Source organism: Aythya ferina, assembly GCF_964211825.1.
Source record: "Aythya ferina genome assembly, chromosome: 2".
Classification (NCBI taxonomy): Eukaryota; Metazoa; Chordata; class Aves; order Anseriformes; family Anatidae; genus Aythya; species Aythya ferina.
The window spans coordinates 776075-792160 of record NC_140297.1 but is presented as its reverse complement, the minus strand read 5'-3'; the positions used below and the strand labels follow the sequence as shown (position 1 = coordinate 792160).

General features: G+C 69.0%; 2 protein-coding genes across 4 annotated transcripts; both read right to left on the bottom strand.

Moving 5' to 3' along the window:
• Window positions 1–856: 856 nt before the first annotated feature.
• Window positions 857–4390, bottom strand: LOC311431542 (uncharacterized protein). Its single transcript, XM_084509084.1, has 3 exons — window positions 4291–4390; window positions 2925–3794; window positions 857–2193 (listed from the first exon to the last, which is right to left on the bottom strand). The coding sequence occupies exons 2-3, from the start codon at window positions 3752–3754 to the stop codon at window positions 2187–2189; spliced, it is 837 nt and encodes a 278-aa protein (XP_084365210.1). The 5' UTR covers window positions 3755–3794; window positions 4291–4390; the 3' UTR covers window positions 857–2186.
• A 2359-nt stretch (window positions 4391–6749) lies between these two features.
• Window positions 6750–15711, bottom strand: LOC311431537 (uncharacterized protein). 3 transcript variants are annotated; one of them, XM_084509075.1, is made up of 5 exons: window positions 15414–15711; window positions 13263–13402; window positions 12478–12586; window positions 11801–11914; window positions 6750–11559 (listed from the first exon to the last, which is right to left on the bottom strand). In XM_084509075.1, the coding sequence occupies exons 1-5, from the start codon at window positions 15694–15696 to the stop codon at window positions 8813–8815; spliced, it is 3393 nt and encodes a 1130-aa protein (XP_084365201.1). In that variant the 5' UTR covers window positions 15697–15711; the 3' UTR covers window positions 6750–8812. The 3 variants fall into 3 exon arrangements, with proteins under 3 accessions (XP_084365201.1, XP_084365203.1, XP_084365202.1); XM_084509077.1 differs by lacking the exon at window positions 15414–15711 and having other exon boundaries at window positions 11801–11955; window positions 12478–12551; window positions 13263–15148; XM_084509076.1 differs by lacking the exon at window positions 15414–15711 and having other exon boundaries at window positions 11801–11955; window positions 13263–13293.
• Window positions 15712–16086: the final 375 nt, after the last annotated feature.

Here is a 16086-nt window from a genome sequence, read left to right as displayed (position 1 = left end):
GTGGATCAGGTGGATGTGGCCTGGAGGAGGCTGCGGCCCATGGAGAGCCCCCGCAGGATTAATGATGATTATTGAGTGATCTCCCCGCCCTTATCCCAAACCCTGAGCCCTTTCCGTTGTATTTTCCCCCTTTCCCTTTGAGGAGGGGGAGTGAGAGAGGGGCTGTGGTGGGGCTGATTGGCCCCACAGGGTAGAAGCAGCACACCCAGGCCTCGTGGTGAGCACCAGAAGAGCAGCGGGGGCTGTGAGCCCGTCCCCCCCCCTACGCTCGGGGATTTGTGGCTGCCTCGGATCCGCTCCTGCCCCCGGCCACATAAGCAGCAGGGGAGGCCATGAGGAGGGGACACAGGAGCAGAGCCAGGAGCCCTCTGTCACGTTATCCCCACGCTCTTGGCACAGCTCAGGGCTCACCGCACCCGGCAGGACACTCGGCATGAGCCCGTGGAGCGGTGCTGGCTGCTGTGCCAAGCCCACGTGCTGGGGTGTCCCTGCTCCCGGCCGGCATCCTCAGCATCCATCCATCTTTTGGGGCAGTGGAGGATCTGCAGGAGCCAGCTGGGGATGCAGCACTCGCTCTGCTGACTGCTGTGCCGAGGCTGGCCGAGCCCTGCAGCAGCGACAGCCGCTGGCCTGGGTAAGGGCAGGATGGGGGCAACACGTGCAAGGGGCAAGGCTGAGCTGGGAACGGGGTCCCCGGCACACGTGGGGCCATCGCTCACCCCTGGAGCAGCTCCGTCCTTGGTGAGCATCCCCGGGCAGCAGCCAGGAGAGGCAGTGACGTTCTGGAGGGCCCTGGGAAGGCGCGGGCGAGCCCTCACGAAACTCCCCGGGTTCCCAGCAAGATGGAGACGCGGAGTTTTCCAAGCGCAATTAATTTAATTCATACACATCAGCGGTACCTGCATTTCCACACACGTAGTGGCAAAGGGAGGAGTGGGCGGAGGACGGGGCGGGGGTCACTTTGTGCAGCTCTTCGCAGGGGGCTTTGCCTTTTGCCAGGACGGCGAGAAAACACCGGCGGGCAGGGGCACGGCACCCCCACGGCACCGGGGCTGGGCCCAGCACCCTCCTCGTGGTAGCGGGCTGGGTGGGGGCACTGCGGGGAAAGGGCTGCCCGGGGGGGGGCTGCACCGTGTGTGGCGGGGTGCAGGAGGTGCCATGGGCACGGATGGACCTGTGCGAGGGGAGCAGGGGGCAGTGGGGCACGGCGGGGCTGTGCAGGAGGGGATCCAGCTCCCTCGGGAGCCGGTGGCAGCCAGGACGGTGCCGTCACCGGGAGCTGGGGCCGGGCAAGGTGTCAGCTCCCCCCCGGTAGCTGCACGCTCGCTCTGCCCCGATGCACGGCGTCGCCCCGTGAAGGAGGGCAGGGAGTGCTCGCAAGCCCAGCATCATCCCATGGTGAGCGGCGCAGTGCGAAGGGCAGCAGCAGCAGCAAGCGACGGCAGAAGCAGCTGATTTTCTGGTGCAGGAGAGGGGCACCCACCCTGGATTCAGCCACCAGTGCTGAGTCCTGCCTCGCCCCAGAGAGCTTGTCAAGCACTGTCCCGGTTTGGGGCGCTGGGTGGAGCGCACAGACGGGGACCCTGCGGAGGGCAGGGGTGGCCGCTGACCCCCAGCAGCACCCGGGATCAGCCCTCAAACCCCGTGGCTTCAGAGGGGACACAGGGTTTGCACGGTGCCACGTGCCGCAGGGCTCTGGCGCAGCCACTTCCCCTTCTCTGGTGCCACGGGCGGGCTCGGCAAACACGGGGCTCCTCTGCTTGTGCCTGGGGTGGCAGAGCAGGGCATGGGCAGAGATTTCCCCTCCTGGCCGTGGCTCACCTCTCCTGGCTGCCTGCTCCGCCACCACGGCTGTGGGCTCCACACCGGGGCCTCCGTGCTGCCCGGGCTGGGGTCTCTGCCTCTCCGCAGCCGGCTGCAGCCCCCGCCTCGGTCCCTCCTCCAGGCCGGAGCTGCCGCTGCTGCTCCTTGGGAAGCAGTCTGCACCCGTGAGCTTTGCGTTTTATTTTATTTTTATTTTGCCTGATTTCTGCGCTACTCGGGGCTCCGCGCAGTGCCGGGACGAGCCTCCGCCGCCTCCTCTTGCAGCCCCTCTCCCCAGCGCGGTGGGCAGCACGCGGCGCTGCGGCTCCTTCCCCGCAGAGCACAGGGGGCGAGATCCGGCTCTGCTCTGGTGCTCGTGGCCATCATTCCCTGGGCGAGAAGCACACGGAGGTGTTACCTGCGAGCAGCAGCACCAGCCTGGGCCGGGGGGGGGGACACGGGGAGCGTGGGGAGCACAGGGGCGCATGGGGAGCGTGCAGCGGGGGAGCCCTGCCCTGGGGAAACCTCCCCGCTCCTCCTCCTCGCCCTGGCCCAGGGGTTTCACCTGTGGCCCTGGTGTGCACCAGGCTGCAGAGGATGGACGGGGAGGAAGCCCCACAGAGAAAACCACCTCAGGGAATATCACCACAGGGAATATCACCACAGGGAATATCACCACAGGGAACACCACCACCATTTCCAGGGCCGGCTGCAGTGCTTGGCTCCTCCTGCTGCCCTGGGGGGCAACAGGCATCCGGCAGGCACAGATCAGCCTGCGAGCGCCTGATGCAGGGCACTGGAGGCAGCCAGGGCTGGCGGGAGCAGCCTCGTGATGGTCAGGAGAGGAACTCCAGCAGGAAGAGCGCAGCAAGCACCCGGGGGTGCCCACGCAGAGCCGGGGCTGATCACCCCGCAGGGGCGCACCAGTGGTTTCTCACACCAAGGGATGGGCACGTGCCCCGAGCCCCTGGAGAGGCCACTAATGGCTTTGAGCCCCCCAGGCAGCACCCCCAGGTGCAGGGCAGTGCCCGGAGGGGGGCCGCAGGGTGGGGAGAACCCCATGGGGCAGGAGAGCGGTGCAGGCAGCGCTGGGTGGGGGTCCCGGTGCGCGGGGGGCTCACGTGTGGGCGTTCTCTGCCCCGTGGCTCCGCTGGTGCGCGGTGAGGTTGACCTTCTGGGCGAAGCTCTTGCCGCACTGGGCGCAGGAGAAGGGGGTCTCGCCCGTGTGGGTGCGCTGGTGGATCTTCAGGGAGCCCTTCTGGCTGAAGCTCTTGCCGCAGTCGGGGCAGGCGAAGGGCCGCTCGCCGGTGTGGGTGCGCTGGTGCGTGGCCAGGCTGCTCCGGCAGCTGAAGCCCTTCCCGCACCGGGCGCAGGCGAAGGGGCCGCTCGCCGCCCCGGGGCCGCCGGCCTCCTCATGAGGCTCCGGCCGTGGCGAGCGGCTGCTGGCGGCGGCGGTGGCCGCGCCGGGCCCGTCCTCGGCGTCCGCAGCGGGCCGGTCCTCGGCGTGGGTGCGCTGGTGGTTGAGGAGGAAGCGCTGCTCACGGAAGCGCTTCCCGCAGCGCCCGCAGGAGAAGGGCTTCTCGCCGCTGTGGATGCGCTGGTGGGTGAGCAGGTTCTGCTTGAGGCTGAAGCTCTTCTGGCAGACGCCGCACTGGTAGGGGCGCTCCCCGGTGTGGATGCGCTGGTGGATGATGAGGTTGTGCTTGAGGCTGAAGGCCTTGCCGCACTCGGCGCAGATGAAGGCGCGCTCCCCGGCGTGGTGCTTCTGGTGCCGGGCGAGGCTGGGCTGCTGGCCGAAGCATTCCCCGCACAGGATGCACTTGAACTCCTTCCCGGCCTCCTCCTCCTCCGCCTGGCTGTGGATCACCAGCGCCTTCTCGTCCCCGAAGCCCTCCTCGCCGCCGGGGAAGGCGAAGGGGTTCTCGCCCGTGGGCGAGGCCAGGTCCGTCATGGGCGCGCGCTGCCCGGCTCACGGCACCCGCATCGCAGCCCTGGGGGGCACAGAGAGGGGCGGCTGCGGCTCCCCAGCACCACACCGGGGCTGCCACCGCCCCCCAAGACCCCCAAGACCCCCGGGACCCCCGGGATCCCCGGCCACCGCCTGCTGCGAGCGCACCCGAGGGCGGCGGAAGGGGCCGGGACCGTGCGCCCTCGTGGCTGGGGGGGGGGGCCGCCCGCCTCCCCCGCTCCCCCCGGGGCTGCGGGGCCACGCCTGGCCCTGGGGGGGCCCGGAACCGTGCAGGGAGAGGGGGGGGGCTCCAAGCTCGGCGATAAGGGGGGTCCCACGCCATCCCCCCCCCCCCAGCAGGCGGCCCCGCGCTGGGGCCGGGCTGCGCCGCATTGCGCCTCGGCGCCGCGCTGCCGCACCGCCCCCCCGGGCCGTGCCGTGCCGAGCCGTGCCGGACCCCCCCGGGACCCCTCCATACATACACGGAGGGGCCTCCCCCGCCCCGATTTCCTTCCCCCCTGCCCAGCCCCGCCGCCGACCTGCCCGGCCCCGTTGGGTTTTGCTCCGTTCCGCCGCTCGCCGCCGCCGCCGCCCGGCTCTTTGTGGCCCCGCTGGCTCCTCCTGCCCGCCTGACGCGCAGGCACCGCCGCCGCTCCTGCCCCGGCCCGCCCGGCCCTGCCCCGGCCCCGCTCCCGCAGCCCCCGCTCGGCTCCGTCCCGGGGTCCCCTTCCCCGTCCCCGTCCCCGTCCCCCCGGGGCCCGTCGGGGAACAAAGGGGTCGCGCCTCGCCGCCCGAACAAAGGGGCCGGGGCTCGTGGTGCTGCGCCCCCGGGGGGCACCGGAGGCTGCGGGGGGCTCGTGGTGGGGGCAGCACGGTGCTGGCTGAGGGGCAGGGGCTGCACGGGACCCCCGGGATCCCACTGAGACCCCCCGGGGCTGCGTGGAGCCGATTGGGACCCCCCCGGTCCCTGCTCACCCCTCCAGGGCTGTGTGGAGTTGAACTGAACCCCCCCCCCCCGGTCCCCTCTCACCCCATGGGGCTATATGGAGCTAAATCAGCCCCCCCCCCAGTCCCCACTGACCCCCCTTGGGCTGCGTGGAGCCAAACTGGGCCCCCCAGTCCCCTCTCACCCCCAAAGGGCTGCATGGAGCCGAACTGGCCCCCCGCTCACCCCATGGAGCTATATGGAGCTAAACCAGGCCCCCCAGTCCCCACACACACCCCCAGTGCTGCATGGAGCCAAACTGGGCCCCCCTAGTCCCTGTTCACGCCCCCAGGGCTGCATTGAGCCAAACCAGCCCCCTGCTCACCCCCCGGGGCTATGTGGAGCTAAATTAGCCCCCTCAGTCCCCATAAACCCTCCTGGGGCTGCATGGAGCCAAACTGAACCCCCCATGCCCCCCCCACACCCCTGGAGGAAGCCCCGGGACTGCGTGTGGCCACGGAAGGGCTCTGTGGGACCAGCGGGGGCACGAGGATGTGTGGAAGCCCTGCAGCAGCCGAGGCACCACGTGCCAGCCCCGCACGGGGACAAAGAGCAGCCACCCCGGCCCCTCCACGGGGAGCACAAAGGGCAGAGGGGTGCAGGGAGCCCCAACCCCAACGGGGGAAGCCCCGCTCTGCCGGCCGTGCCCGGGGGTCTCGCTGCTCGGGGTCCCGGGGTCCCGGCACGGCTGGGAGCAGGCCCCGGGTGCAGGCTGCAGCTTGCTGGTGCTGCGCACGCCGCCGTGGGTGGGTTGGGTTGGGTTGGGTTGGGTTGGGGCAGCCGCTGCGGATTCCTACGGGGCCGTTGCCCAGACCTGCCTCACTGGGGCTGGGCCGTGCGGCAGCCGCCTCGTGCATGGGAGCAAACCCTGCCCTGAGCATCAGCACGGCACAACGGGGGTTTATCGGGGGCTGGAGGGGCCGGGGGGTATCGCCACCAGCCTGGCGTGGAGCCCTGGGGGAGGCCAGCGCGAGGAGCAAAGTCGTGGTTTTGCAGCAGAAGGCGGAAAATTCCAGCGAGCTCGTGGTGTATCCGAAAGTGATTGCGCGGCACGGCGGCGGGGAGTATGTGAGGCTGATAAGGGGAAGGGCCCGCTGCCCCAAAATAAGGAGGGTAGCTGAGGAAAACAGGATGAGCAGCGTGAAATCGGTAAAAACGAGAAGTCTAGTCATGAGAGAAGAAGGAAAAAAAAAAAAAGGAAAAGGAGAAATTCATGGCTGGTCAAATAAAATTGTACCTATAAGGTATAGAAGGGCGTGGAGTAGGCTGTGACCCTGTAGTACTCAGCCAGTGAGGATATGGGAGAAATCAGGTGTCAGGAAATAGGGGATATAGGGTTATGGTGAGTTTTTGCTGTGCTCCTGCTTGCAGGATGCCCGCCTTTGCAATCGTGAATAAAATAGCTTCACGGAAGGTCGTGTCTGAGCAAATTATTGATTTTTCTCACACCATTTTCTCACACTGATTTGAAACCTGCAGCGGTGGAAGGAGCAGAGGGGTCTCAGAACTGGCTGGTCACCGGGAAACGGGCCCACGAATGGAACAAAACACGAGGCAGCGAAGGGCAGGGGGAAAAGGGCTGGGCAGAATCCTGGCTTTAACGGGCATGGCCAGCCCGCGGCCCCACGGGCTCTGCCGACAGCCCCCAGCATTTCCCCTTTCGCTGCCGAGGGTTTTGCTGAGAGCTGCAGAACCCAGGAAGTCGGCTGCAGGCAGCACGGCCCCAAGTTCAGCTGCAACAGCCCGCAGGGAGCAGAGCGCACGAGGGGACGGAGGGTATGAGGGGTGCCCCAGGACCCCAGCTCTGCCCCCCAGCCCCTCTGCAAGGCCTCGGTGCCGGTGGTTTGGTGGGGAAGGAGGCACGAGGCCGGGGAGCAGCTCTCGCCCCGAGGATGGGGAATAGCTCGAGGCTGGGCCAGAAATTCAACTCCCTTTCCCCGGCCCCCCCCCCACAGCGCAGACCGCGGTACCGCCGCGACGCTTCCCGGGAAGGAGGAAGAGGAGGCAGGAGCCTGCTGTGAGAAAGCTTTTATTTTAAATAACCTCAAAAAAATAGAATTGCAAGGACCTGAAATGTTGCTGGAGCGTGATGCTAGGCGGAGGGGAGAGGGCGGCGTTGTCTGCCAGAGGGGAGAGAGCAGAGCCGAGCGCTGCGGGCTGGACGCCCACCCCCTGCCCGGGGACGGCTCGGGTGCCAGGGACCCCGTGCCCGGCAGCTGCCGCCCCTCGCACGGCCCCGCCACCACCGCCTGGATGCGTTGTTAATTAAGAGTGCCTTAACGAGGCTGCGGCTCCGGCAGGGACCGTACCGGTGTCCCCTCGGTGTGATGGCGAGCTGGCACAGCCACAGCTGGCAGGATCTGCCCAAGCCCTATGGGGCAGAGAGGCCGGGGGCCGTGCAGATCGGGCACCGCCTGCTCCAGCGGGGCTGCCCGGGGCCGTGTCCAGGCGGTTTGAACACCTCGGGGGATGGAGACCCCCCCAACGCCCTGCGTGGCCTGCGCCAAAGCTGGGGCACCGCAGGGCGAGAGGCGTTTCCCGACGCTGCAGGCCCGGGTTGCACCCCCAAAACGCAGGGGGAGGAGCCCCCCAGGAGAGCGCGGCACCGCGCCCCAGGCACCGCTAACAGCATCCGAGGTTTTCAGTGAAGGTCTTTGCCAAACCATTGTAGCAAGGAGGCTCTGCAGCCGAGCGAAGCGAGATAGGGTTCTACTGCCATAGCTGGGGCTGAGGACTACGCGGCTCGTGGCGCCTGAGGGGGCGCAGCGGGCGGAGATTCGTTTCCCCTTCGAATGCGAAGCGCGCTTCCAAGCGGGAGCAGCTTGCAGGCCAGCGGTTCCCACCCCGAAAGCTCTGCCCCCGCAGCCCTGCCCGCCCAAGCAGCCGCCCCGCTTGCAGCCCGGGAGCGCGAGCGTGGCCGCGGGGCAGCGCCGGGTGGGCTGCAGCCACCGCTCCCACCCCGCTCCCGGCGCTCCCGGGTTCTCTATGCAGAATTAGGTGAGTACCAGAAAGAGGTGCTAGTCAGAAAGGTTATCCACAGAGCAAGAACAGAAGCAGAAGCTACATTCCCCGACCCACCCCCCCATATATCACCCTGTATGACCCCTCCGGGCTCGGAGGAGACGCTTATCTTATCCGCGGTCCGTTGCGGAGGCGGCGGCGAGGCAGGGCCCGCGGTGACCACCGGCACCCGGCTGCGCCGAGGCTTTCCCCACCGCCGGCTCCTCCGCCCCAGCCGTGAAGCCGCAGGCTCCAGCCCGAGCCCCGCCACCCGGGGACCTCATTGCGGGGTCCCCACGAGGCTGGGAGTGACCCGGTACCGCGCTGCGGCGGCTCGCTCACCTCCACCACCGAGCTGCAGATCCTCTGCCCACACCGGCGGGCAGCCGACAGCGGGGCTCGGCTCCCCGTCCCAAAATCGTCCCGCGGAAGGACGCCCAGTCCCAAAAGGGCTCTGGCAGAAGCTCTGGGCCCGCCGAGGCCCCTCTGTGCCCCGCGCCGGGGTCTGCGTGTCGCAGGACTGCAGCCCCCGGGGGAGCCCGGAGGCAGGGCCCAGCAGACGCGCCTCTGCCCGGCCTCCTGCTCGGCTTCCGAGCCGCCGCGCAGGATCCTCGGCTCCTCGCCGCCCCTTCGCCGTCCGACTCCTGGCAGGCAGCCGCCGGCAGAACCCGGCAGCGCAGCCCCGGCAGTGCCTCCTGCTCCTCAGCTCCACCCGCTTTACACATTTGGTATGTTCACAAGACAGAAAACGCGCACGCGGCGTCCGAGTCCAGTACTGCTTCCTGACCAGTTCGCTGCACCCACCGCCACCTCCGGGGTGCTCGCAACGAGCGTCCTGACGCCGTGAGCCGCCGCCATCCTCTCCCGAGCCCCCGCCGCGTCCCGGGAGCCCCCCCCAGGTTCCGACTCGCAGCTCGCCCTGCGTCAGCCCCTTTCAGCCTCGGCGCCGTCCCCGTTTGGTCAGCAGTCGGCTCCCGGCGTGAGCTCCCCCCTGTGCAGGTTTGGTGTCCGTAGTGCCAGAGCAGTGAGGCCCAGTCCCTCGCTCGGACGGGTTGGTGGCAGCCCGCGCGGGCGCGTTACAAGCAGCTGGGGCACGGCGAGGTTTTCTCTTCGCCGTGCGCTCTCTCAGGCACTCTCAGCACTCTCTTGTCCTCGAAGCTCCTGCCGCAGCCGCCGTACTTGCACCAGATCTCGGCGCGGCAGTCGTGCTGGGGCTTCAGCAGCAGCTGCCTCTGGCTCACGCAGTCGGCGCAGCAGCACTGCGGCTGCAGGGGCGGCTTCCCGGCCAGCCCTTCCCCGCCCTCGGCGCATTTACAGGGACACTGCCCCGCGGGAGCCTCCTGCGGGTGGTGCGAGCCGGGCACCAGGTGCTGGTCTTCCTGCATCAGCTGCAGAAGGATATCAGCCGCCCCGGACGGGCTCTCCGCCCTGTTGGGGGGCTGCGCTCCCGGCCGAAGCTCTTCTCGAGGCAGCGAGCCCTGCGCGGCGCCGCGGGAGCAGGGGGGCAGCAGCACGCCGGGCGGCGCCGAGCCCTTCCCCAGGGGAGCGCCGGCGTCGGGCTGGTCGCGGTGCGCGGGGCAGGTGCCCTCGCAGCAGGAGGGCGGCACGCCGCCCGTGTGCGTCCTGCGGTGCCGCAGGAGGTGCGCCTTCTGGCTGAAGCCCTTGCCGCACTCGGCGCAGTGGAAGGGGCGCTCGCCGGTGTGGGTCCGCTGGTGAACGGCCAGGTTCACCTTCTGGCGGAAGCGCTTCCCGCACTCGGCGCAGGCGTGCGGCCGCTCGCCGGCGTGGCCCTGCCGGTGCAGCTGCAGCTCCCCGTGCTCCTCGAAGGACTCCCCGCAGAGCGAGCAGGGGTAGGGGCTGCCGGGGTGCGCCTGCAGGCTGGGGGGCGTCTGGCCCGGGCCCGGCTCGCTCTGGGGCTGCTCCACCACGTGCACGCGCTGGTGGACCCTGAGGGAGAGCTTGCTCTTGAAGCGCTTGGGGCACTCGAGGCAGGTGAAGGGCTGCCTGCCCGAGTGGGTCTTCTGGTGGGCGATGAGGTTGGGCTTCTGGGCGAAGCGCTTGCCGCACTGGGTGCAGGCGAAGGGGCGCTCGCCGGTGTGGGTGCGGTAGTGGGTGACCAGGTTTCCCTTCTGGTTGAAGCGGCGGCCGCAGACGCCGCAGGTGAAGGGGCGCTCGCCCGTGTGGATGCGCTGGTGCGTCACCAGGTTGGTCTTGAGGCTGAAGCGCTTCCCGCAGACGTCGCAGCGGTAGGGCCCCCGGCCCCGGTGGTTCTGGCGGTGCTTCACCAGCCGCTCGTACTGCACGAAGCTCCTCCCGCACTCGGGGCACAGCCAGGCCCTGCCGTCCAGATCCTTCTCCTGGGGAGACTTGGCGGACAGCTCGTCCCCGGAGCTCTTATCGTGCTCGGGGCACTGGAAGGCCTTCTGCCCCACGTGGGTCTTCTGGTGGGCCACCAGGGAGAGCCAGAGGCCGAAGCTGTTGCCGCACTGGTTGCAGATGAAGGGCTTCTCGGCCCCGGGGGTGGGCGGCGCGGGGGCTGCGCCCTCCCCGAGGACGGGCTGCACCCCCAGGTGCCCCAGGAGGTGCGGGCCGGGGCTGAAGCCGGCGGCGCAGCCGGCAGGAGCCTCCGCCCCAGGGCCGTGCTGCGGCCGGAGCAGGGCCACCTTCGGGCAAAAGCCCTCCCCGCACTGCACGCAGGGGAAGGCCTGCTCCCCCAGCGGGGCCTGCTGGTGGGGCAGGAGCTGCTCCTTCGGGGGGAAGCCCTTCTCGGTGCACGAGTACAGCTCTTGGTTTTCGGGGATCTTCGGAACCGGCAGCGGCGGCATGGGGCTGAAGGCGGCGTCCTGCTCGGGGCCCCCGGGCTGCAGCAGGGTGGGGGCGGCCCCAAAAGGCAGGGTGGGAGCAGGACCCCGGCCCGGGCACCTCCGCTGGCGAGGGGCGTGCGTCTTCTGGTGGGCTTTGAGGGACACCTTGTCCTTGAAGCACTTCTGGCACTGCCCGCAGGGGTAGGGGCGGACGTCGGTGTGGGTGCTCTGGTGGGTCACCAGGTTGGTCTTCTGGGTGAAGCGCTTGCCGCACTGCGTGCAGGCGAAGGGGCGCTCGCCGGTGTGCACGCGGTAGTGGGTGACCAGGTTGGTCTTCTGGTTGAAGCTGCGGCCGCAGAGGAAGCAGGTGAAGGGGCGCTCGCCCGTGTGGATGCGGCGGTGGGTGATGAGGTTGGGCTTCTGGCGGAAGCTCTTGCCGCACTCGGGGCAGACGAAGGGGGTGTCGTCCTGGTAGCTGCGGGGCGGGGCGCGCAGCTTGGGCTTGCCGGAGGCGCCGTCCTCCTGCTCGCCCCCGGCCAGCGCCTTCTCGTTGGCGGCGTGGATGCGCTGGTGGGCCAGCAGGTTGGCCTTCTGGCTGAAGCTCTTGCCGCACTGCGTGCAGGGGAAGGGGCGCTCCCCCGTGTGCACGCGGCGGTGGGTCAGCAGGTTGGGCCGCTGGCTGAAGCTCTTGCCGCAGTCCCCGCAGCGGTAGGGCTTCTCCCCGGTGTGGATCCTCTCGTGGGTGATGAGGCTCTGCTTCTGGCGGAAGCCCTTCCCGCACTGGGCGCAGCGGAAGGGGCCGTTGCCGAGCTGGGGGGCCCAGCAGGCCACCCGGGACGGGAGCGGGCTGAGGCTGGGGGCCCCGTCCCGCTCCACGCCCGCCCGCTCGGGCGCGCGCTGCCCGCCGTGGAACCAGCGGCCCGAGCCGCCGGCGCCCGCCGGGTACAGCTCCAGCGAGCCCGCGGCGACCCCGGGCTTCTCGTCGGGCTGCTCCACTTTGCTCGTTCGCCCGGGCTCAACTAGATTCCAAAAAAGATTCAAGACATCCATTTCAGAGGCCTCGGGCGCCGTTCAGAGCGCCCTAACCACCCGGGGAGGGGGCAGAACCCTTCCGGAGCCCCTTCCACCCGTGGCAAATGGCCAAAATTTTCCCCTAACCGGCCCAAAACGGCTGCTGATGGCCCCGCAGGACCAACTTTCCCTGCCAAGGCCAACTGCCAACCACTGCGAAGCCCCCGCAGGGCCGGGGGAAGCACCTACCTGCACACGGGCTCACGAGGATCTTGCTGTCCTCCTGCATTGTCTGGCCTTCGGGGAACGGCTCCTCCGACTGTTTAATACCGAACAAGCCACCGGGCTTGAAAAATCTGTAGCCTGGTTGAAGGGATAAGAGCTGGTCACCATGAACTGTCACACTGCAAAACATGCATTCGGCAGACACATCATTATGCGGGGAGATTGCCTGCGTTAATTCACAAATCAGCTAAAATTAACCGAGCCTCGGGGCGCTGCTTTCATCTATTTTTAAGCCGCCGCTGCCTGGAGTGTAATTAAAGATAAAAAGCAACCCCAGCCCCAGCCTCCCTCCTCCTGGCAGCGTGTGCGCTCCAGCGAGAGGTGAGCGAGAGCACCCTGCCCTGCAACGCGGCGCCCCTGCGGAGCCCCCCACCCCGCCTCACCCCGGCACCCTCAGCCCCCGCCCGGCGCTTCCACGGTAGGATTTCAAAGGCTCCCCCAGGAATGCCACCGGCGCGGCCCCAACCCCAAAGCAGGAGCAAAGCCTCCACCTGCAGCAGGGCGCGGGCTGCCCCACCTGCCTGCGGCGAGGGCGGGGGGTTTCCTCCTCCTCCTCCTCCTCCTCCCCCCGCCCCGTGCCACATCTGCACGGGTTTAGGAACGGATCCTGCACCCCCCCGGGGGACGCCCCCGGCCCTCACCTGTGCAGGGGTCGGAGGGGATCTCTGCGCCCGCCGCATCCAGCTCATGGCCAGCCCTGGGCACCTCGTTCAGCCTGGGGTAAGGGAGCAGGTTCAGGACGTGGGCAGGCTGCTCCAGGAGAGAGGGGAAGCGTTTCAGCGGCTGGCCCTGGCCGTTTTGGGGTCACTTTTTCCTTTTTTTTTTTTTATTTTTTATTTTTGCTTTTCACCAGGCGGGAGGCGAGCGGCAGCGCTGCCTCCCACAGGGCCGGGGAGCTGGGAGGTGTCGCAGCAATCCTGAGCCATCCCCAACTCCCCCCCCCGATCCCTTTTAGCACCCCAAAACTCCCCAAAAAGCTCAGGACCACCCATCCAGGGCCGGGACCAAAAAGGGAAAGCCCCGAGCAGCTCCTTTGGGGGATCCTGGCGCCCTTTCCACCCCCCCACGGGGCTCCCCTCGTCCTCCCCCGGCGCTCCCCGCTGGCTTGGCAGGAGCAGGAGGAGAGCAGATGGCAGCCGGCGGCGAGCCCCGGCGCCTGTCACAACTTCCCCGAGTGCCAATCCCAAAAGGAAAACCTCGCGCGGGGTCTGCGGGGCCGAGAGCAGCCCCCGGCGACCCGAGGAGGAGGAGAAAAGCACAGGGGGGGGGGGGCAGCTCCCGACCCCCAGGAGGACCCCGGGAGACCGCCGGGCGGCACAAAAGGCAAGGCCGGGCTCCCCCCGCCCCGCGCGCGGTGGCCCTCGGGGCACGGCGGATCCCCGGGGACCCCTCATTTCCCCACCCCCCCCCCCACCCCAAAACCTACCTGGGGAGCCCCCCCGGCGGACATGGTGCCCCTGGGGGCCGTGGGGCGCGGGGCGGCGGCGGCGGCCGTGTCCTCCCCCTCCAGCTTCCAGGGCGGGCTCGGCTCTTCCCCAACTTCCTCCAAATGGCTGCTGCGGGGCCCTGCGGGAGCGGAGGGGAGCGGTGAGCGCAGCGGCGGCGGCGGGGGGGGCACGGCGGGAGCCCCCCAACCTCCTCCTCTTCCTCCTCCTCCTCCTCCTCTTCCTCCTGCGAGCTCTCCGAGGGGGGAAGGAAGGAGCCAGCCCCGGGCTCTGGCCCGAGTTCAGCGCCTGTGTTTACAGGAAAGCCTCCCCGCGGCCCGCGCGCCGAGCGCTGCCGGGAGTTGTAGTCCTGCAGCTGGGTGTGGAGGGGGGGGGGGGGAAAAACTGCGGCCCCGCAGCTCCGGGTTAAAACCCATTTGGGGTTTGGGGGGGGTCCCCGAGCCGGCCCCGCAGCCCTGAGCGTGTTTTGGGGTCCTGGGGGGAGGCTGTCATGGGGGGAGCAGCCCCTGTCCGTGCCCCTGCCGAGGGGAGGGCTGCAGGGTGGGGGGTGTGATGGCTGCAGCACCCCAGCAGGGCCCCCCCTTTTCTCTATCCCTTTTTTTTTTCTCCTTTCTGCCCCATTTTTAGGGCTGCCAGGGCTCGGATTCGCCCCGACTGACGCGGCCAGCACCAGATTGGGGCATTCACTCCTCGCAGCACCCGAGGGGGCAGCGCGGTGTCCCCAAGCAGTGCCCAGGGTGGGACAGATCCCACAGAACCCAAAAGCCGCCCCGGGGTGCAGGGACCCCCCCCAGCGGGCAACAACGGGGCGAGGAATCGGCCCCCCCACGGGATTTGGTGTGGAAACGGCCGGCGGAGAGCTGGGGGAGCAGCTGTGGGAGGAGGGGGTGACACCGGGGGGGTGGCACCGGGGGGGTGGCACCGGGGGGTGGCACTGGGGGTCCCCACAGTGACCTCGGGGACCTCTCCCCGTGTGGTTTGGGGGGGGTTGATGAGCCCCTGGCCTCTTTTGGGATCATTTTTGGGGCTCTGGTTGGAGCCGCCCCTGGCAGCTCGCCGGGACCGAGGCCTGGGACTGGGAGAGGTGTGCCCGGGGTGATGCCAGGCACCGGTATCGCGATACTGGGAGCTACTGGTGTCACGACACGGAGGGACTCACTGCTAGGTGCTGGTATTGTGATACTGAGCAGCTGCTATTAGCCACCGGTATCGTGATACTGGGAGACTCATCGTTAGGCACTGATATTGTGATATTGAGGGGCTCACTGTTAGGCATGGGTATCGCGATATTGAGCACCCAAGCGTTAGCCATCGGTATCGTGACACCGAGGACCCACTGTGAGCCACTGGTATCGTGACACCAAGGGATCCACTGCTAGGCAGAGGTATTGTGATACTGAGTGATTCACCGTTAGCCACCGGTATCGTGACACCAAGGGACCCACCGTTAGGCAGTGGTATCGCGATATTGAGCACCCATCAGCCACTGCTATCACGATTCTGCAGGACCCAGCGTCAGGCACTGGTATGATACTGGGAGACTCTATCATGATACTGGGTGACTCTGTCATGATGCTGGGTGACTCACCGTTAGGCACTGGTATCATGAAACTGAGCCCCCAGTGTTACTCAGCGTTATCACGACACTGAGCACCCATTAGCCACCGGTATCACGACTTTGGGGACCTGGCGTCAGGCACTGGTATGATACTGGGTGACTCTGTATCGTGATACTGGGTGACTCTATTGCGATATGAAGGACCCACCGTCAGCCACCGCTACCTCAACACCGCGGGATTCACCATTAGCCCCCGCTATCGCGACAGCAGCTGACTCACCGCCACCCCCAGTACCGTTATCGCGACATCGATCCCCCCGTTCCCCCTCTATCACCCCCCACCCCCCCCAGCCGGTACCGGGCCGCCCCCAGCCACACACGGGGGCCGCGGGGGGGCCTCGGGGGCTCCGCTCCGGCAGCCGCAGGCCCGGGGGCTCCCGGGGCGGGCGGGGGCGGCGGCTCCGCGATACGGGGGGCGCGGGACCCCTCCCCCCGCCGCCCCCTCCCCCCCACCGGGCCCCGTTCCTCGCCCCCCCCCCCCCAGGCCCCGGGGCCGCCTCCCCGGGGGACTCACGGCCGCCGGCGTCCCGCGGCGTGATGACGTCGCCGCGGCGTGCTGACGTCGCCGCGGCGCGGTGACGCCGCCGCGACGATGACGTCAGCGCGGCGGCGACGCCGGCTGGATGTGAGATAGGGGGAAGGGGAGGGGAGGGGTAAAGCCGCGCCCGCCGCGGGGGCTGCCGGGAGTTGTAGTTCCCGCCCGCCCGCCCGCCACAGCACTTCCGGGTCACGGCGTGACCCGCGGCGGCACCCCCCTGCCCTCCGAGGGGCGGCCCGGAAGTAGCGCGCGGCACCATAGAGCGCGCGGCTAGAGCGGCGCTACCATAGAGTTGCCCGCTGTGTGCTAGAGCGCCCCCTGCCGGCCCCCGCAGTCCTCCCCCGTTACCCCCCCACCGGGCGGGGCCGGGGGCGCCGTGCCCCTGCCCCTGCCCCTGCCCCTGCCCCTGCCCGGGCGGGGGGGCGACCCCCGGTACCCCCCCGTTAACCCCCGGTACCCCCGGTAACCCCCCCGGCACCCCCCAGTACCCCCTAGGCGCCCCCCGTTATCCCCTGTTACCCCCCAGTACCTCCCGGTTCCCCCCCGTTACCCCCCATTGCCCCCCACTACCCCTTCAGTACCCCCCATTACCCCCCAGACCCCCCCCGTTATTCCCCCATTACCCCCCAATACCCCCTGGGTACCCCCC

Excerpts from the sequence above, each read along its gene's own strand:
- LOC311431542 (XM_084509084.1), bottom strand. The coding sequence starts at position 3,754 with ATGACGGACCTGGCCTCGCCCACGGGCGAGAACCCCTTCGCCTTCCCC.
- LOC311431537 (XM_084509075.1), bottom strand. The coding sequence starts at position 15,696 with ATGGTGCCGCGCGCTACTTCCGGGCCGCCCCTCGGAGGGCAGGGGGGT. Across the intron at positions 13,403-15,413 it reads GCCGCGGGACGCCGGCGGCC|GGCCCCGCAGCAGCCATTTG; the intron begins GTGAGTCCCCCG and ends CCGCTCCCGCAG. Across the intron at positions 11,915-12,477 it reads CCCCTCCGACCCCTGCACAG|GCTACAGATTTTTCAAGCCC; the intron begins GTGAGGGCCGGG and ends CCCTTCAACCAG.